The sequence below is a fragment of the Polypterus senegalus genome, chromosome 10 (assembly GCF_016835505.1).
Source record: "Polypterus senegalus isolate Bchr_013 chromosome 10, ASM1683550v1, whole genome shotgun sequence".
Classification (NCBI taxonomy): Eukaryota; Metazoa; Chordata; class Cladistia; order Polypteriformes; family Polypteridae; genus Polypterus; species Polypterus senegalus.
The window spans coordinates 163082693-163103084 of NC_053163.1; the positions used below are offsets into that span (position 1 = coordinate 163082693).

General features: G+C 53.6%; 1 protein-coding gene across 4 annotated transcripts in view; it reads left to right on the plus strand.

Moving 5' to 3' along the window:
• Nucleotides 1-20392, plus strand: part of rabgap1l (RAB GTPase activating protein 1-like) — a 70913-nt gene that overhangs the window by 33138 nt on the left and 17383 nt on the right. For 3 of the 4 annotated variants that reach the window (XR_005635419.1, XM_039767226.1, XM_039767225.1), the window contains exons 17-20: nt 1144-1269; nt 1712-1855; nt 4769-4810; nt 12894-13022. Coding sequence is in view for 3 of the 4 variants with exons in the window: in XM_039767226.1 (XP_039623160.1) it covers nt 1144-1269; nt 1712-1855; nt 4769-4810; nt 12894-13022 (441 nt within the window). In the remaining variant the exon portion in view is untranslated. Of the gene's footprint in view, nt 1-1143; nt 1270-1711; nt 1856-4768; nt 4811-12893; nt 13023-18346; nt 19821-20392 lie in introns of those variants that run through there. The other variant, XM_039767228.1, reaches the window with a different exon arrangement.

Genomic DNA, 20392 nt, shown 5'->3' on the forward strand with positions numbered 1-20392 from the left:
CGCCATCTGTCTGTCCATCCTTTGTAATGCAGTCACAGCACTGGCAGCAGCCTGAGCTCCTCTGCTGGAACTGAGAACATGACAGGGCACATTTGCCATGGCCTGGCACTTCACACGACATTCAAGCCCACAAGTAGTGATGAGTAAGAGCGGGTGGGGGTCTTGCCTAACGTGGAGTGGCTGCCCTGGCACCACCATGGGCACAGTCTTTGGATTTTGACCAGTTCCTTCAGTTCTTAGCAGGGGCTGTCCAGATTATCAGTAGCCAGCCAGCCAGCCAGCCCACCTGCCTACATGTGGCACCTGATTGAGCCCCCACACTGCCTCCTGAGTCGTTTGTCATCGAGATCCGAGTGGTCCAGAAGCAGGTGCTGGTATGGATGGTGCGTTTATGGGCACTGCACGATTCCTTTGACCTCCACTGAGACACAGCTGATGTAAGCGGGCACAGGGGCAGCTTGCCACGTGGCGTGTGGACTGTGCTCTGCTCGCTCGTCCAGCTGCGTACCCCCATTTGGGTGTTTTATGACCACCTGGGCTGTCTGAGGCGCCATCTTGTGTCTGCTCTTCCTCAATTGCCATGATGCCAGTCTGTTATGGCAGCTGTGATCTGTTGGCCTGCCAGTGGTCAGCAGCTGCATGCCCATGGCACATGATCTCCTGGGATGCCAGTTTCAAGTGGGGCAGGATGTATCCATGCAAGTGGGCTTTTGAGGGGCTCACCTTTGTTGTTAACACTGGCATCCTGCTCACCCCGTACTGCTTATGCCAGTTGGCTTTGGAGGGCTGGCTGGTGTGCTCGCCCCTTGGTGTTTGTTATGCCACGTGTCGCCACTCTTTGTTGTTGACATTGGTACCCTGGTTTATTTTGTTTGCTGCTCTGGTCAGTAGAATGGTGGGAAGCTGACATGTGCCCCTGTTGCATTTGGCAGGGTCACCTGCCAGTAGAGCTTGGTGGGCACGACCATCTCACCATGCCTGAGCCGAGCCGCCTTTGCTCATTTACTTGCCCACCTCAAAGGCCCTACTCTCGACTGTGCCCCATCAATTAAACTGGGCCTGCTGCAGGGCACTGCCTGGCCCATCGTTTGCCAGTCTGCGTGCCCGCCCTCTGACTAACCATGCCTGTGCTTGTCCTTTCAGATGCCAGAGGAGCAGGCCTTCTGTGTTCTTGTCAAGGTGATGTACGACTACGGCCTGCGCAACCTCTACAGGAACAACTTTGAGGACCTGCACTGCAAGTTCTACCAGCTGGAGCGGCTGCTTCAGGTCAGTGGAGGAGGGCAGGACGGGCGTGCAGAGCCTGGCAGCCATTACCAGGTGCTTTACAAAGCCAGTGGTAGTGCCCGGGATCTGGTCAGACGAGCAGTAGAGCACCCCCTTAACAGGACCCAGGAAGGTGCCCCATCTCTCCACTGAGCCCACCACTTGATTATGGTGTCGTTGAAGCCAGCTGCCTTTCCAGTTGGGTTTCTCTTGTGTCTCACGGCACATTTTTTCCTAGTTTTTGGGTGCCAAGCGCCCTGGCCCTGACTGCACGTTGACTGACTTGGGTTGCTGCTTGCTCTTAGAGGCTGAGCCCCCTTGCCCATGGGTGCAGGCCCAGTGGGTGTCACGCCAATCTTCCTTTGTGGTTTCTCAGCTGATGCCATTGGCTTTGCCCGTCTCATCCCCTCCCTCCCTCTCTCTCTCTCTCTCTCTCTCTATGCAGGAGCAGCTGCCCGACCTGTATGCCCACTTTGTGGCACTCAACCTGGAGGCTCACATGTATGCCTCCCAGTGGTTCCTCACCCTCTTCACGGCCAAGTTTCCCCTCTGTATGGTCTTCCACATCATCGACCTGCTGCTCTGTGAGGTGAGTCCCACCCGCTCCCAGACAGAGGCCCCCTGGTGCTTTGAAAACTTGGGTGTCACCAGTGAGTGATGGCAGGTGACGGGCATCTGCCAGTCATGGAATGAGACCGGCACATCTTTTAGGTTTGTGGGGTCAGACTGAATCTGTTAATGGAGCTGTGCCCGTTATATAGCGCCTTTCGCATCTATCACGTAGCTATGTTGTTTCATATCCATCTTAGATTCTTATTTGATTTCTGTGAAAGGCGCTATATAATATAATCTGTCTAGCAGGTTGGGCTTTTTAGGTTTTATCCATCTGTTCATAGCGCCTTTCCCATCCCTGGCCAGTAATCTATATCGTGCCTTACAGGTTTGTCTGAATCTGTGCCCTTTGTGCCCTTTGTGTCGGTGTCTGTTGTATGCGATCTGTGATATAGCGCCTTTCTGATGTTTCCATGCGTGTCCAATCCTAGTATGATATAGTGCCTTTCACGTCCCGGTCTGTCACAGAGGACCATTGCACCTCAGACACTCGGGGGTGGTCTATTATATGGTGCCTTTCACCCCTCCCTCTCTCTCTAGTGGCCAGTGAGGCACTGGGCTGTTCAATCCCGGCCCCCCTTTCACTTGCCAGGATTCATTTGTCCTATTAAATTGCCCTCTGACCGGGCCACAGAAAGGCGCTATATTAAATAAAGCCACCATGCGTATTCTGCCCTTCTCCCACTCTGGGCAAAGAGCGTTGTCTTGTGTGTGTGTGTGTGTGTGAGCGTGCGGCGGTTAGGGTGTTTCATTGTCTCAGCGGTGCGTGGACCCCCATCTAGCGCATGCTGGCTATTATTAGCACGACAAGGTTATTTTTAGCCGGCTTGTTGCCATGTCAGGGGATGGCGTGGCGTGTGAGGTGTGCTGTGGCACGGGCATCACGCACCACAGCTGCATGGAGGTGACAGGGGCTGCAGCTGGCGAGTGGGCCACCTGTGCCCTTTGTGCCAGTGGAGCGAGGAGCTGTTTGTGCCCGCTGACCCTCTGAACCCCCTTGTTGGGTTTCTTTAATGTTCAATCCTGAAGACTCCAAGGTTGGCTTCTTTGTTATGATCATTGGATTGGCAGTCCATCTCTCTGTCAGTGAAGACCCTGGCACCAGTGGGTCATAATGAGCAATCAGGGGCTAGGTGGAGGATGAGAGTGGCACTGAACCATTGATCGATCGCCCGCTGCACCTTGTGGTTTTATAAGGTGCTTACTTCCACAGCACTGGTTGCTATGTCCTGTAAGTAGATGGCATCACACCTGGCCCTGAACGCCAGTCAGCATTGTACAGGAAGACCTAATGTGCCATCCCTTGATTTATTGCCACGGAGGCACAGCAGAGGATCACCAGGCAGGGTGGTGGGCACAGAGTCACCAGGCCATTGCAAAACAGCATCTGGGAAATGGGAATCGTGACAGAAGAGTCTGCATTGTGCCATTGTGCTCCGTCAGTGGGCACTCTTCAGCTGGGTAGCACTCGATGACACGAGCCGAATGAAGTCCTGGGTACTCTGAGGGGTGTGCTGGTGGTGAGTGAGAGCCACCTCATTCAACGGTGCCCAGGCCATCAGTGGGGTAAGATCCTATTGCCTGGACCTTTTGGAGCAGGCATCTGCTGTGCCCAGCTGGTTGACTTTGCCATCTTCACTCTGTGCCTGTTGTATCCCCCAAATTCTACAAGAGTTTCCCAGCACTCTGTGGAGCCCACATGTGCCCACAGGTATGCGCCCTGTCTCATTTTACTGACCTGAACCAGCAGGCGCCAGCATTTCCTTGTTCCTCTGTCCTTTTTTTGTCGCCCCCCCACTGGACGATCAAGTGTGAGCTAAGTGGAGAGGGACCCCTCAACTGGCTGGCACCCATTGCACCTCTAGAACGACACATGGCTGTCCGTCTCCAGAAGGACCCTGGCATAATGGCCTTGGCCCTTCTCCTCTGTGCCCGTCCCACTGTTGGCACAGAAGCTTTTTCTCTGAAGGCAGCGTTTCAGCCATGTGCTTGTCTTTGATGCAATGGTGCCCTCTGCTGGTTGCTGGTATCGGCTGCTGCTCAGCATTCACAGACCATCGATGGCCCTGCTGTCCCCTTCCTTGTCACAAAGTCACATCGGACCCACAACCTGTGCTGTTGGCTTCAATTACTGTTTCTATAGCAGCAATCATGTGACCCATAGAGAGACCGTACAGGGGGCATCAGTGGGGGAAGCAGGAGGGAGGAGCCTTGCTGGCTATCGGCACCCATCGCTGCATGGAAATGGCGGTGGCACAAGAATCTTCTAGAAGGACAAGAGAGTGACGGGCAGAAAGGCTGGCAACAGTCTGGAGATTTAATGGCAGAAAAATAAAAATGGGTGGCTGAATGGTGAGTTGCCATGATGTGTGCGTGACTGAGTGGTGGATGGCCCGATGACGGACGGGCGTCGTCTCTTGGGCTTGTGCCCAGTGCTGTCTGAACTGCAAAAGTGATGCTGGGTGCCAGTGCCAAGTGAAATGAGCTGCAGATGTCCACTCGTAATGCCATTTCAACGTTTTTGTCAGTCGGCCTATTTTCGGAACCCACCGTGCCATGTATGGGGCACGGCGCCATTGGGCACACTTGGGGGTTTTTTGGCCCTCGTCTTTTTTTTTTAGTTTGTGATTTGACTCCTTAAGTGTGATGGCCCCCCGCAGGACCTGCCCACTTGATGGGGAATTTGGGGAAACGAGCAAACGAATGAACTGCCGTCTGTGCCCGACCAGCTGCACTGGCACTCTGGGCCTGTCAAGTGGTGGTGCCCTGGCTGTTTTTGACTGGATGTCCCAGGTCACTGTGAGTGGAGCGTAGGGATTTGGCTGGCACTGCCCGTGGTGCCCCAGCTGCTTTGCTGCTCTTCTCACTTTTTTTTTTTCTCTCTGTCCAGGGTATGAACATCATCTTCAATGTGGCACTGGCTCTTCTCAAGGTAAGATGCCACCCTGGCGATGGGATATGGGGGGCATCTCTTAAAGATCTGGCTGTGTAATGATGGACGGGGCCAAAGCACCTTTGTGGCCAGCAAGTGGATGCGCTTATGAGAGCCATTGGGTGGCAGTGCCAGGTTCATTTCTGTTCATGTGAACGTTTCCATTTTGTAGACGCGTTGAACCCGCGTCCATCTGTCTGCCCACCTTCTGTCACATCATCCACTGACTTCTAAATGGCTGCTGGTCACCATGTTGGTGGCAGTGGCTCCTTCCTCCTCGGCCAGTCCTGTGCCTCACCAGCTGCTTCCTCCTGGTAGTTCACCACTATGGCCAGCAGAGGGCACTCAGACCTCACAGGAACAGCTTTGTTAGGGTGCGCCCCCCTGTGGGCAGAGTGGCACAGGACAGATGCTGTTGTCTCCACTGTGTTTTGGATTCAATGATCGAGGGGCAGTCTGGACCACCCACCCTGTGCACTGCAACGCCAGATGACCGTGTGGACAGCAGGGGCCGCGCACAGACATTGATGAACGTGGGTCCAGGCCATTGGGCGCCCTGCTGGGCCATGCCAGGTGCTCAGTGCCAGGCACTGTTCAGAGAAGTGCCAATCTGGGGATGATTTGAGTTGTCCGTGTGGACTTATAATTTGTTTTGGCCTTCCATCCACCCTGAAACAGCAGGTTAGACCACCGAAAAGGTGGCATCCCCTGGCAGACTGGATGGTGACAATGGAGCCAATGTGTGACTGTCATGGTTGGGCAGGGGCCTGCCTTTGTCCTGCTTACTCCCTAACTTTTCAGGGTGCTGTGGCATGAATCATATTGCAGTGTGCCCACCACACAATGTGAAGCAAGGCATGTGGTGCTGTGGGCGTCCTGTGGTGCACATATGTAGGCTTTTATACTGACAGTTCATTTGGACCACTGTGTGGGCATCGTTCTTCACTTTTAGGTTGAGAGGTGGTCTTGTGCCACTTGCAGCCCAAATTCACGTCACTGGGCATCGATGTTGTAGAACACTAAAAAATGAAGACTTTTTATGGGCACGCATTGCAACTTCTGCCTCAGAGTCCAAAGATGCCATGGGGCGGATCTTCATGGGAGACTCTGCCACCTCACACACCCCGTCTCCAGCCCTCAAGTCCTCCGAGGCTGGCATGTTGTCCGTGATGTCACTCTGCTAATATACAGAGCGCGCGGGCCTGGCGCGACTGGCACGGGGCAGGTGGCATGTGGTGTGGGGTTTGGATTGGTCAGTGACGCTCTTTGACCACCTCGGCCGCCACACAACAAGGCATTGTCCCAGTCAATAAGAGCCACTGGCTGTCACTCAGTGACCCTCCTCATTATCTGTTTGTCTCGTATATAGTGCCTTTCCTGTCTCTCTAAGACCACCACAGACCCCCGGGTGACTTAGCACTTAACAGTGAAGTGCGGCCTTTTACAGTTACCACCTGCTCCATTCATCTCTCGTGTAGTGCCTGGCCTGTATGTCCAATATAGCGCCTTTCGTATGACTGACGCCCCGGTATTCGCTAAAGTAACGAAGATGAATTTAAAAAAAAAAAAAAAGGGGGCTACAATCAGAAGCGCGCGTGCGCGTTGGCACCACAGCCTTAACTCCGAGCCGCCGCCGCCGCCTGTCATGGAATGCCGTGGACCCCTCAGACCACCGTCGTTCTGACTTGGCGTGGTCTTCACCCTGCCCGCGTCAGTCGGAGCTCTTAGGGCGCCGTGTTTGTTTTTGGTCGTGCAGGGTGCCACACAGAGGGCGCTTCGAGCTTGGTGCCCACGAGCAGGTGCCCAGTGGCGGCGAATGCGTTTCTTTTCTTTTAATTTTTTAAGGTGCCGCCGTGTCTTTTGTCCGCTCCGATTTCTTGTCGTGTACCGGAAAATGAAATTCTTATTTTTACGCCCGCCCGCTCGCCCTGTTGCGGCTTTGTGTGCCAAATGCCAGCCCCGTCTTTGTGTTTTTCAGTTTGCCATTCGTTTAAGTGCACGCCATTAAAATATGAATAAGGAATATTTAAAAAGTTCAATTATTAATGAGAAGAAATACAAAAAGGCAACCCCCCAGTTTGGGAAGCCCACCCCAGGACGTAACTGCACACGAGACTAAATCGATCTTGACAGCGCCGGACCCCCCCCATATAATCAGCTGTGGACGCTTTGACGCGCAGCCAGCCAGCCACGCCGATGCCCGTCCCTGGCTGCAGAGGGCGGCGGCGACGGGGATTTCACTGCCGCCTTCCCATTGGCTCCTCATGACGGCATTCTCCCCCGAGACTTCCCCCCTCCCCTCCGCCGCCCGGCCCCGCCTCCTCCTCCGCCGCTGCTGCTCCGGCGCGTTCGCTGGTTGGCTATGAGCTCATCCACCAGCCGTGGACCCGTCGGAGCTCCTGGAGCGGCCGCGATGGAGACCGTGTAACGGGCGATGAGCGATGGGATGGATGGCCCGCGGGCACCGGGCGCTGCCTCGTGACGGCTGTCGGAATTCTCCTCCTGTGATCGGGGCTTCGGGATAGCGACGGCGGGCAAGGATCGATTGATGGCTCGGGGGGCTCGCCGTTGCTTTTGTCGGTTCGCCCGAATCCGCCGGCTGTGACACAGCAGCACATGGATACCCCGCCAAGCCGCCTCCGTTACTGGCTGAGCAGGCAGGGAGCCGACCGGTGAAAAGCTTCTAGGATGACCGTCTTGACGGGGTCTCTGAGTGGGATTCGGACTAAAGAGGACGCCCCGCTGCTTTCTTCACTTGTGTTTTATTTTTAATGCCAGCACAGAAATGAATTGATTTTCCCGTCTCAGCCTAAAGCCACCTTTTTGATTTTTTTTCTTTCCGTTTTTCTCACCCACCGGTGGTCTCTTTTTTTTTTTCTTCTCCCCGTGACCGACTTTCGTTTGCGCGCGCCGTGACACCCCTGATATAAATTGGCTGTTGCCTAGCAACGTTTTTTAAGTGGACCCAGGGGCTCGTCGGAATGAATGGACGTTGATGGAAAACTTCCTGACATTCCCCCTAGGCTCCGCCCCCTTTCACCACGACGATGGGCTGGCCTGCCACCCGTGAGCGAGCGCGGTGATCGTGCCCAAAGTTAAGGGGGCACTGCCCTCCCACGCCCCAGGATTCACCCTTCTTGGTGTCCAGCCTGGCGCCGCCAGAAGACGAGCCAAACTGGATCCTTCCTGCCTTCTCCTACCTGAAAAGGGGCTGCCGCCTACTGCCCCTCCGCCACCGTTGCCCGACAAGGCAGAAGAAGAGGTGCCAAAGGACCGTGGCGGCCTGGTCACGGACTGCGCCTGTCGGGTGCTGGAGCTGCTGGGGATGGGGCATCGGCTTTTTGTGCCACGGCTCCTTGCGGTGAGAAATTTCCTTTATTTTCACCCCCTAAAACACACACAGGTAAAGGTAAAGGATCACATGGAAAGTGTCGAGCCTCGATGGGCATACATGTATGCTGGCAAGGGTACATCAGCCTTTAGATGGCATCAGGGTCCTGGGTGCTTCTTGGCAGCTGCCACTACATTGTTGGAGTAAGTACGTACATGCAGTACCTTTTGAAAGTGGCACAAGTAGGCAGCCGAGTAGGCCGATGGTGTGCCAGGTGCCCGTGGGCTTTACATTCATTTACTTTGTGATTTGTAATGCTGGGCACTCCTGTCCGGACAGAAATTGGTGTTTACATCAGTTGGCCACTGGAGGGCACTCCTCTCAGTTCATTCACTCCTATAGCACTGAAGTGGGGTAGGTGGTCCGGGAGTCGGCCGTGGGGGTCTCCAGCCAAGGAGTGGGTGACCGACTCGCACACACAGAATCAATGTAGGAACCACCCCCACCCCCCCAAGGCAGCAAGACTAGCCCCCCGGCCGCACGTCCCCCTCCAGCAAATCTGCATTTACTGGATCCAGTGGTTTTATAGCGCCTTTCACAGCTCATGTTCATAGGGCGCCTTGTAAGAGTGCAGCTCAGGTTTATATAGTGCCCCTCTCCACATCACATGATCTCCAGGCAGCCCCCTTAGAGGCTGGGCAGGGTCTGACGAGTAGCTGTTAACAGCCAGCAGTGTGGGGGTGCAGTCACTGCTGTCCTCCTGTGCCCGCCCCCCGCCCCCCCCATATCTGGCACGGCTTGCCCATTCAATGAGGTGGTCACCCATGCTGGGCCTGGGCACATTTCTGAGGACGGACAGAGAATCTGTCTTGTGTGCCAACCTCTGCCCACTTCCTGAATGTCTGCTTACCTGAGAGCTGCTCAAGGCGATGCCAGTCATGGGTGCTTATTAGGCTGGCAGTTAATGGTGCCGTTCAAAGTGGACACCCTACACTACACTTTTTTTTTTTTTTAAAGTTACATTTACGGTAAAATAAAAAAGTTTTACTGTAATAAATAAGGTGACAATATTTTTAGGTCTACGGTATAACTTTGTAATAAAAACTGTTTTCTCTTTGCAACACATACCCAGAATTTCATGTGGTGTAATAAATGTGCCAATCAATAAACCATTCGAAAGTACCGTTGGGTCAAAGCCCCGTTACATCAGTAAAGGAACAACAGCAAACGGGTGCCAGTTAATTATACCCATTGAAAACCGTGCCCATTGTCTGCTGGTGCAGGTGTGCCAGCTTATCGAGACCCTCCGGTAAAGGGGGCGTGTCCTTATGCAAATACTGTAACTTCGGCTTTACTGAAAGCGGGCGTCACATTTTACGGCGGTGTGCCGTCGCTATTTAACATTTTTACGCTGTAAAATGAACAGAGTTTTCAGTGTAATTTTGATGCCTCAGTAAACGGTATTTAGCATATTTTGAAGGTAGAAAACTATCACAATAATGAGAGGTTTAAGATACGCAGGTCACTTCCAGCAGAAGATGAGGGCACCTTCCTTTTTTACAGAAAAGGTCTTTTACTTTCACCATTTCCAGATTTTTTTACGGTGTAGCAAGCCCAGCAGTTACAAACTTATCAATGTGATGTGCTGGTGCCCGTGGGGTGATACCAGCTGGGCCGTCTGCGGGACACGTGGCCTCTGGAGGGGCATCCAAGGCACTTTCTACCGCCCCCTATGGGCGCACCATCACAAGGCAGTCCAAACCTTCAGCTCATGCTGGGTGACAGGGTGACAAACTGAAGGTGTAATCCGTGGGGATGTGCCAGGGCTGGGATGGCATAAAGTGTCTTTTTAATTGGAGAATGCGTGCACCTGGCTATTCAACTGATGGGCACACACAGGTGTATTTTGGTTGGCACTGTGGATACTTCACCTATCTGGAGCAAAAAAACTAGAATGGGGTGGCAGTCTTTGGGGTTACACCGTGAATGAGGTGAGGCAGTGTGAAGCCCGGGGACTGGCAGTGGTGGGCAGCTGTCCCAGGATGGTGACCCGGGCATGTCAGTGGGTCCGTGTGACCCCATGAGCCTTTGACCAAAGTTGTCGGAGCCCCACAGATGGAACAATCCAAGAGGCTTGGGTGTCCAAGTGACAGGCCCCTTAGGACAGAAAGTGGCTCTTGGGCACAGACTGCCACTTCGAGTTTGAAGACAGGCAGAGCAAGCAGACGGGTGCAAGATGAATCCCTCCCTGGTACAGACACCTTGGTGTGGGGGTGGTCACTTTGAGCTGGTCTCGTCAGTGTGACAGACTGGCAGACGAAGGCTCACTTCTGGGCATGTGATCTTTAGGTATGGAATGAGGGGCCTGGGGAGATGGAGTGGTCACTTGTTACACATGGGGTCATTCAGCCCAAGCTGGTGGTGCAGCTGACGGCCAGTGAGTGGCATTTCTGAGTGAGGTCAGGAGTGTGTGGTCTCGGTGGGTCACAGACGGCAGCCTTTTGTGATTTTTTTTTTTTTTTGTTTTGTAATGGTGTTTGTCGGGGGCTGTTGCGTCGGATACTGCACCCTTCAGGTAGTACGGAGGACATTCACGAAACCGGACGCTCTTCCCGTGTTTGGTGACCACACCTCGACCGCCTCGGGCTGTCCCAGCAGTTCCACGGTGTAAGAAATGGTGGGACACCCAGAGGTTTTGCCAAATCCCTCCGCAGCTCCTTTTCACGCGCCATTCGTCCACTAGATGGCAGTATTAGTACGGTCGGGCGCCCCGGCTTCCTCCGCGTGACCGCTCTCGTGCGCGCGTCTGTCCACCTGCCCTCGGCATTTACCGCAGCTTTCTGTCGCTGCGCCGCTGCCTTCCTAAAGTGTCGTCGTCCCTGTGATACGCAGAGTCGTGACAGTTGCCCGAGGAGTCTCCCAAGACACGGCTTCCATCGTAAATACGGGCGAACGGAGGACTGAGCAAGGATCGGGGGCCAGCCGCGCACCCGTGGAGCGACTTGTCAAAGAGTGCGAAGTGTATTTTGGGCGGCTCGTTTGTTGGGGACAAAGGGGCCACATCTGGGTGTCAGAGCGCCCCTTAAAATACTGGCGATAAAGATCGGGTTTAGGGGGGTACCAGGGCAGTAACGGACGAGCACAAAGCAGAGAGGCTGGAAGACGGCGTGACACGCCTGCCAGATCGGGCGTCGAAGGCGAGGCGTCATGTGAGCCTCCACAGTCAAAGCCTAAATGCCATGTCAAGTGTCACGACGTCATTTACATAAACTCATGCGACGCCAGGCGCGCACTCGTCTTAGTCGCGGGGGGCGGGGTCTGTGTGCTCGACAGCCAATAAGCGCCCGCCTGGAAACAACGCGGAGAGCGCTGGCAGGACGGGGGGCTTTGGAGCCCACCAGAAAGAAAAAGGGAACGGCGGGCGATGGCAGAGCCGAGAAACGTGACCTCCTCGGGTGACGAGGGCAGCCGCTGCTGTCACCAAGTCAGAAGGAAGTCGTACCATGTGGCTTTGGCTTGGGGAGAGGTGGCGCCAGTCTAATGCTTTTCCACCGAACCGAGTCAAGTTCGTCCCACTTTACATCAAGTGTTGTTTGAACTAACGTGTGAAATCCCAATTAATGGCAGCGCCGACCACCATCCTCGTGCCAGTCTGCTTTGAGGGGCTAATAAAGTCTGTATGTCAAGAGTGTGCCACACTGTCACTGTAGCTGAACTCGTCCGAACTCTGCAGGACAGCAACCTCTGACCATTCCAGCCTACCTGGGACGAGTGGTCTGGGTGGGAGCCCAGGAGGGAAGCCCCCTGGGGACAAGTAAAGTTCAGTCTGTCTGTTTTCTACTTTCCAAATGAACTGCCATCTTGCGGTCAAGGTGCCATTGATGCTTTTGTGCTGTGGGTGGGCAACAAGTGTGCCAGTGTATCGGACCAACTGACCATCGTCGAGCTTTCACAGCCACACAAAACTCTCGGCATCTGGAAGCTTTACCTCCATGTGCCTAAGGCTGTCGAGACCCCTCTGAACAGGAGGTCCCTCATGCGAGTTCTGGACGGTTGCGTCTTTCTGTTCATTTTAAGGGAAATCCATTTAATGCCGCTGTGTATTTAAGAAACGGCCCACTGACGATGCCACAGCCCTGGCGTTACATGCCACCCTGCCCCGGAGTGCCATATCTGTGTGAAGGCCATTTGCAGGGGTCACCTCAGTGCGTGACGGCAAAGTCAGAGCTGTGGGTCCTCAACTTCCTGTCGGAGCCGTGCCAGGTGGTCAGACTGGGTGGCATCACTGCCTTAGTGTCTGTCTTCAACATGGGAGCCCCCCAGGGATGTCCTCGCCTACATTTCCTCGACACCCATGACTCCTCTAGAAGCGGACTACATAAAGCGAGGAGGCGGACGCCTGGCCACTGTCATCGGCGAGACCGCAGGGGACAGGGTGAGCACTTTCAAGTTCCGTGTCCCTGAAGGAGGAGCAGCACCACCACCTTCACGCAGCATGGGGGCAAAGGTCCTGGGGGCGGCCTGGCATGTTATCTCGTGTGTTCTGCAGCTGGACGCCAGTGCTCATTGGGACTTCCTAAAGGCCACCTTTTGGGTGCCAATGGTGTGGCATTGTGCCACTGTGTCTTTGTACTATGAGGCGATTTATACGCGTGACCGGAGTGGTGTCGCAGTCCCCCAATTTGATTTAGGAGACTCGTGGTCCGTCGGCCCCCTCAGTGACGAGCCTTTCATTTTCTTTTTGTCTTGCAGACATCAAAAGAGGACCTGCTGCAGGCGGACTTCGAGGGAGCGCTGAAGTTCTTCCGCGTCCAGCTGCCAAAGCGATACCGTGCTGAAGAGAATGCCCGTCGGCTCATGGAACAGGCGTGCAACATCAAAGTAAGTATGTCTCAAGGGCCCCTGAGATGAAGACCCTACGTGTTGGGGTGACGTCTGCTGCTCCTGGCATCCTTGGCAGTGTCTCGGGCTGCAGTTTGCACTCCACATTTATCCAGTGCCATGTCCAGTTGTCCCCCTGGAGTGCACAGCCGCCCGCCATCTGTAGGCCAAGCGTCACATCACGAGGGCTTTGGCTGCAGGTGGCACTCTTGGCCGTCAATAGTTCACGATCAGCGGATGCTCAGTCACCGGCCTGGAAAGGTTTGACAAGCCACACCTTACTGGATGGCATGGATGCCATCGGTCTCAGTGGGTTGTACCCGCCCCTGTGTGTGGTGAATTGGGAGGTAGTCTGTATAGGCTGAGTATTTGAGTGCCAGGCTGCTTTGTCGTTTATCGTTTCTTGGCATATGGCCTAAGTAACAGGAGAGACATCTGCTGCAGACGGGCAGTACTCCAGTCATCTTGCCAGTGTGCCCGCTGTGCTGTGTCCCGTCCGGCCCGGCCCTTATTGGAGTAAGTGGATGCGATGAAGACATCGAACACAGCAGGAGGGTCACAGGCCTGGCAGGATCTCGACCACCAAGCTGTACCAAGCCAATGCCCTCTTTAATTTCCTGCCTGCCCAGTGGTCTCATCTTCATCGCGTTCAGCAGCCTACACACCAGGATGGCCGCCACTCCGAGCAACAGAGCAGAGAAACACCAAAACACACACAAGGGTGCAGCCTGAAGATGACAAGTGCCGCCCCGGGGCAGGGTGGGCTTGTGTCTGGAATCCAGAGGAGAAAGCTGAGCCTTCAGGTTTCATACCAGATAGGAGTGGAGACCATAAGGCCACACGTTCGGACCCCCAGTGGCACAAATACATTCTTTGGAATGTGTCCTTTTGTGTCTTCTATTTTCTCTTCATTAACTGCTTGAAGAGGGCGCATCCTGTGCCGGCAGTCTACTAAGGGGCAGTGCCCAGGGCAGGTGGTCCCAGAATAAAAGTAGAGAGGACGCCGTCCCCTGCCATTCACTCTGATGGGGTTGGGCAGAGAGCAGACATTCACAAGATAAAGCTTTGTGTTCCTGTGATGGTCGCCCACCTTCTTGAGTCGTCACCAGGCCCTTCGTGTGGCTTCCTGATGTGCCTATTCTAAGACAGACGTTGGCATATTTCCTTGTGGAAAGCATACCAAGACCCTCCAAGTGCATTAACTGTATCGCCCCTAAGACACTGTCTGACCGGGGGCCGGGGGCCCGTCTAATGTGGCTATTCCAGTGAAGCCCACTACAGGGCACTCTGGCGACGAATGTCTGCAAAGGGTCCCTCTGGAGAGTGGCCATGTGCTAAGGTGGCTCCCCTGCCAATGCAGCCATTTGTGCGGTGGGCTTTAGGAGCAGACCTTGTGTTTCATGATTGTGTTGGGGTGCCAATTGCCTCCTCATGGTGGGTCAGTGCTGGACAAGGTTGAGGTGGTAGTGACCAGTGTGTCCTCTAAGGTGATGCCCATGGAGGGTGGTCGCTGGCTAGGAATAGTGTAGCCCTTTTGAATCCCGGGTTAGAGTGGCACCAGTTGGCACATGTCACGTTAGTCGTACAGAACACCATAGTGTGCTGACCACTGGTGCCACCTGTGACGTAATGCTGAGGTCAGTCGCTTCCCAACGTGTCTTGTCCTTTTACTAACGTCTGGCATTGTAGGATCAAACTGTTCCGCATATTTGAAAGGCGCTATACAGGTCAAAACTGTGCCTCTCGCTCCCTGACAGTTTCCCTGCACTCTCATTTTGCCTGCAGCCTGCTGGGTTGGTACTCTCACCCCCTGAGGCGACTGGCTGCTTGGCATTTTTTGGCCTAACCTGCCAAGCCGGTTTCGCAACTGTGGAGAGATTTTTATCGGGGCGTTTCAACGAGGTGGGCGAGGCTCAGCAAGTTGTTCCTGTTGCCCAGTGCCCTGCCTGCTGCGTAACACATCCCAGAGGTGTCAACATAAACCGTTGGCTGTGCCCAGGCACTTGCGTAACCCATGTGGTGACCACAGACTTGTGGTTAGGTGGGATGCGCCTGAGGTCTCAGTCTTCCCCTTCATGAGGCTCGGCTAAGAGCAGAAGTGTTGAGGCGTGCAGTGTTGGCTATGAATGGGCATAGGTGGGCACGGCTAGTGGAGATAAAGGAGCAGCATGGGGGGCACCGGTGAGGGGAGTGAAAGAGAAGGGCCAGACATTAGTGCTGCACTCACTATATGACAATGACCGGTGATGAAGACGAGGGCAGTGAGCACCCACTTTTGTTGGCTGCTTACATCTTCATTTCTTTTAGAAAGTGTGGTTTAGTAGAGCCTTTCGCTGTCCCCTTGCCCTCCTAACCCTTTATATAGCGCCTTTCACCCCTCTAAACAAGCAGTGGTACAGCTGCAGCGTTGTGCTCCTCTCCATTGTCTACAGTAACGCTCCGCTCCTTCTTCCCTGGCCAGGGTCACGAGGGCTCAGAAAGCCACTTGTCCTTTGGAGTTTTGACCCCCGTGTCTCGAGCGTTTGTCTGTCCCCTCACAGTGGAGGGCAGCGAGGGGGGCTGGGCTGTGTTTGTTTGTAACAGGCCAGTAGGTCCTGTGGCTGCCCCCACAAATGTGTCATTACGCCCACCCTGGCTGCCTGATGATGTGAACGTCTGGCCAGCAGGTTCAGCTTTCTGTGTTTTTACACACACACTCGGTGCCCATTTATTGTTGGGGTGTTGTGTTTCACTAAAGCAGCCTGGCACATGGGGCTCAGTGTACTTTTGGTTCCTCTTAATATGGCTGCCTTTCGTGTTCAAGTCCTCGCTCCGTCTCTCCAGTACCACCTGCCACGCAGCAGGAGCCAGTCCGACTTCATTCAGCTTAATGGTGAATCACATCTTCGAGGACACCAGCAGAAATTAAGGCCGGGGGAATCGGGGAACAAACTACCAAGGAACACGGAGTTGAAGCAAAGACCTTAAGAATCTTGAGGGGTGTGCAGGAGACCTTGGCACCTCCTGGCTAAACAAGCCTGACGGACTTGATGGTCAGTTTTTGTGCAATTGTATTTTTTGTTTGTCAAATTGTTGACTGGATGGGATGCCAGGTGTCCCGATTAAGTGTCACCAGGTAGTTGGCTAACACCAAGCCTACAGGAGAGAGTGCAAGAAGACAACCCAGGTTGGTGATGCTGCCCGCTGTGCCAACATAGAGCCCACAAAGTGCACAGAGACATTTAATGTGATACAGTACAAGGACTGAATCGAGACGCATGAATAAACATCAACACCCGTGAAAAGGCCAAATTCACCTGCAAGCTAAACGACGCCATTAGCGAGGAGGTACGGCGGGCCACCTCACAGCTCGGGGGTCCGCGTATCAATCTATCTGGAAGTTCTGGTGCTCTTCCCGGCTGCGAGTGGACACGCAAGTACGCCGTGTATGGGAGGACAACGGGCCACGAAATGCATGGCCGCTAGTAGGTCTGACTAGTGACATGTGGCTCCTTTGCCATCCATGTATGTCGTACCTGCACGTTCGCCAATATCCCACCTCACTGCAGACGAGCTGGCCCCCAAAGCCTGCCTTGTAACGGCCGCTCGTTGCCTCCAGGCGCGGTCTCGGTGCCGCCATTGCTTCTTGGCTTACCGGTAAGCTCGATGTTTTTTGTGCGCATGTCCCACTCGCGTGTTTCTTTGTTGAATTCTGCTTAACCTGGTCGGCTCATGTTGTGCCGGTCATAGAATTACTAGCAGCAGCATCATCGTACGTCAACGTCGCCGCCATATTGCGAGTGGCATTGCTGGGGAGTGAAGTAATGGATAAAGATGCCTCATGCATGTGCTGCTTGGGATTTTACAAACCGCTGGACGCTCCAAACCAGGTTACATTTCATAGGTAAGGCTGAACAATTGTTTTGGTTATATTTGGCCATTTGAAAATCCCGTTTTATAATCTTTACTTTAGCTACGCCAGGCTAAGCTAGCAAAGCTATGCATTCATGTGCTCAAGTGAGCCTAAACGTTGTTTGGAGGCTCAACGTATTTAGTCGCTAACTATGTCGATTGAGAAACGTTAGCAGCTAGCAACAAACTTTGAAGGTTTCCCACCTCAGGAAGCCCTTAGACGGGATTTGGAGAAAGCTGTCCGGTGCCTTGTGCCATGTGCCATGCTAGTTTGGTAGCAGACGATGTACCAGCATCATGTGATCAAAGCTACCACCCACTCACATTAAAAACCAAAGGAGGGTCCAGTCAAGGCGGTCAAAGTATCTGAGCGTGTTATCCGACAGTCGACATTAAGGCAGGCTCTCCGTGTATCTTTGATCAATCAGTTTGTTCGGGCCGAGATTGGTTCAGACATCGAGGGTTACACAGTTAGAAATTGACAACCATCATTTGATGTTCATGTCTTTAGTCGTCTCTGTCTTCCACAAACTAAGGCTGCACCATATTGACAGACTGAATCCTCTCAAGTTACAGGATCTGAGTGAGCGAGAGGGAGAGTAACTCTGGAGGAGATCAGCGAGGTTGTGGAGAGCTTTAAATGTGCAGAGCGGGATTGTGTATCGTATTCAGTAGTGAACAGGGAGCCAGTGAAGTCGACAGAGAATCCGTGTGACGTGTTCAGTGGATTTACAAGAGCGGGTGGCTATCCTGAAGAAGTTGTAAGCGATGGATACGTTTTTGTAGGATGCCAGATGGAATAGCATTACAATAATCTATACGTGAGGTGACTCGGGCATTAACTGATACTTCGGTGCTGTTTTAGGTAAGAACAGGACGAAGTCTAGAAATGTTTCGGAGATGGAAGAAGGCAGTCTGAGAAATGTTACTTATACGGGAGGAATTGTTTAATAATTGCCGTTATTAGTGTATAAATGGATATAAATAATTGCATTGAAACGCTTCGCCAAAATCTGTTGTATATAAACGATACAGTTTTAAACGTTATTGTCTTTTCATCAGAAAGCCCGGTTTCCACGACTACCTGTGTTAAGTTTAAATGGCACTTTTGACACTCGCAGTGTGGCGGACGCGCTGACGTATCGTGCCGACTGGGCGACGCAGTGAATGCGCCGTCTATCTCTCTCTATATGTCTGTGGTGCCGCTGACCACTGAAAGGAGCGCGCGGTGGACTCTTACTTCCGCGTCGTCGTTTCCGCTCGAAGCGCAAACAGAAGAGCGCGTGACGCACTGCGGCGGGGTGGGGGGGTGACGCAAGGCGCCGTCACGGGGCGGGGCTGCGCAGTGCAGTAGGCGGGAAGGAGGCGCGATGGGCGGGAGAGGAGGAGGCGGCCCGGCTACGCGCAGCAGGCAGGTGTGGCGCCCTGCGCCGCAGTGAAGGAGACGCGGCAGGCAAACAAACGAGAGGCGCACCTGCTGCGGCCTTGTGGTCTCCAGAATTGTCCGTCGCGGCTGTAGCTCGCTAGTTTTCTGGGGAAGAAGGAGGCAGCGAGTCATCTAGTGGGAATTAATTCATTTAACGCTTTTTGAAGAAAGCCGGTACGCATCTGTGGATTCCGCCCCCCGTGGGATCACCGGATACACCGGGCAGAAGGGGGCGCCTTTAGGTTCCGGACACGAACGCCTTGACAGCCATCCGCGATTCGTGATCGGTCTTCCTTAACGCCGCCACGCAGGACTCGTAATTGAGCTCTTCGTCCTTGTCGTTTGTGTCACAATTGGCGCTGATTAAGTGGACCCGAACATGAGACGACTTGGCAAAAGCCGGGAATTGCCGCGATAGGAGCGTCGAGCGCAGGCCTCCCGGTGGCTACTTTCGTGTTGAACGTTTTAATGGAAGGCGATGGATTAACCCTCCGTTTGTGACCTTTTTTCAATGTTAATACTTTTGTGATGTACTTTTGGCCTGAACTACCTGTGGCAGTAAACACCCACCTCCCCAAAACACCAGACGCGTAAAGTGGCGGCAGCTCCTTGGATTGCCACCTTTTTGGAGCATTTTAGTTAACCAGACGCTTTTTCCATCTCGGGCCACCAGTAGACCATACCTGCCAAATCCTGGACGTTCTACAGTTGGTTTCATTTTCCTTCAACTTTTCTTTTCACTTCAGTGGTTGACATGAAACAGTTCAACTGTAGTCAGCCTTCGCACACATGGCCGCTCCTGGTACTGTGCTCTCTGCAGAAGGGCAGATGACAGCAGACTTGCTCTGAGCGCCGCCCCAGGCTGGGGGAGTTTAAACTCCTCGGCCCAGCTGACTTTTTTGGATTGTTTAGCAAGGGAAGCCTGGAATGAGAGTCCCGCCGTGCCAGTGAGTGGGCAGCTTTCTTTATCTATTGCGAGGAGGCCCCCCTGAGGAAGTTGAAGCTCAATTTTTCTTCTGTGGTGAGGCGGAAGGGTGTGAGGTGACAGACAGCCTTGTGGTGATAAGCGAGTAGACATTTGGCTGAAAACTCCGATAAAAGAAAAGAAGCGCAGGAGCTTAAGGGAGCCTTCCCTCGTGGCAGGTGGCTTGTGGGCGGCCTCCTCTGGTCACCAGGGCACCCTTGTGGAAGGGAGGGAGGGAGTGAGTGAGGGTGGCAGGCACACGCCCTCCCTCGCTGTGTCACTTGTCTCCGCCCAGTTTCTCTGCCCCCCCCCTGTGGGTGGGGCCTCAGGCATCATACAAACAGGCCGACTTTTGCAACCTGTTGATACTGGACGTCTGCTGCTGCTGCTCAGCTTGATTGCCAAGATGATGGAAGAGGTGTCCATAATGGTGGCCTACGACGCTCATGTCTTCAGCCTTCTTCACGAAGAAGACATCTTGGCCAATCTGGTGGCTGGCACCAAACCTAAGCCGGTGGTATGTTACTTTATCTAAGAAGGTGTGTTGTTATTTTGAGGTGGTGGTCAGTAGATTAAGTTTCTCCTGAAGAAAGTGGCCTGCATGTGTCTCTTCACTCGCCCCTCCTTGCCTTTTTGCAGTTTATTTTTAATTGTGCCAGTTGGCCCAGTGCCAAGCTCTCTGTTTGTTTGTGTTTCTTGTGGTTGAGTTGTTTGTTCATCTTCAGGATGTTTAAATTTGGATGGGGGTAGTTTGTTTATTTATTTATTTTTATTTTCAAAGTCCTTGTTTAGAAAGCAGCCGCTCTTTTGGCTTTCCTTCTCTGAGAGTTGATTCCCGCGTGCAGAACTGAAATAAATACCTGCTCTGTTGGCACCCATGGGCTCTTTGTGCTCGCACAGTTTGAGGTTATTCCCAAGTGTCTTTTGGGCTTTTAGTCTTTGTTTAAAACCAATGTTGGTTCCTGGCCAGACAATTGGAAAGCGAATCGGTGCCCAGTGGCCGAGCCAGGCTGGTTATTGTAAAGTGGGCACCTGAGGAGTACTGAATAGAGTGAGGCTTATGTTTGGGCCTTGTGTTTATGTGGTGTC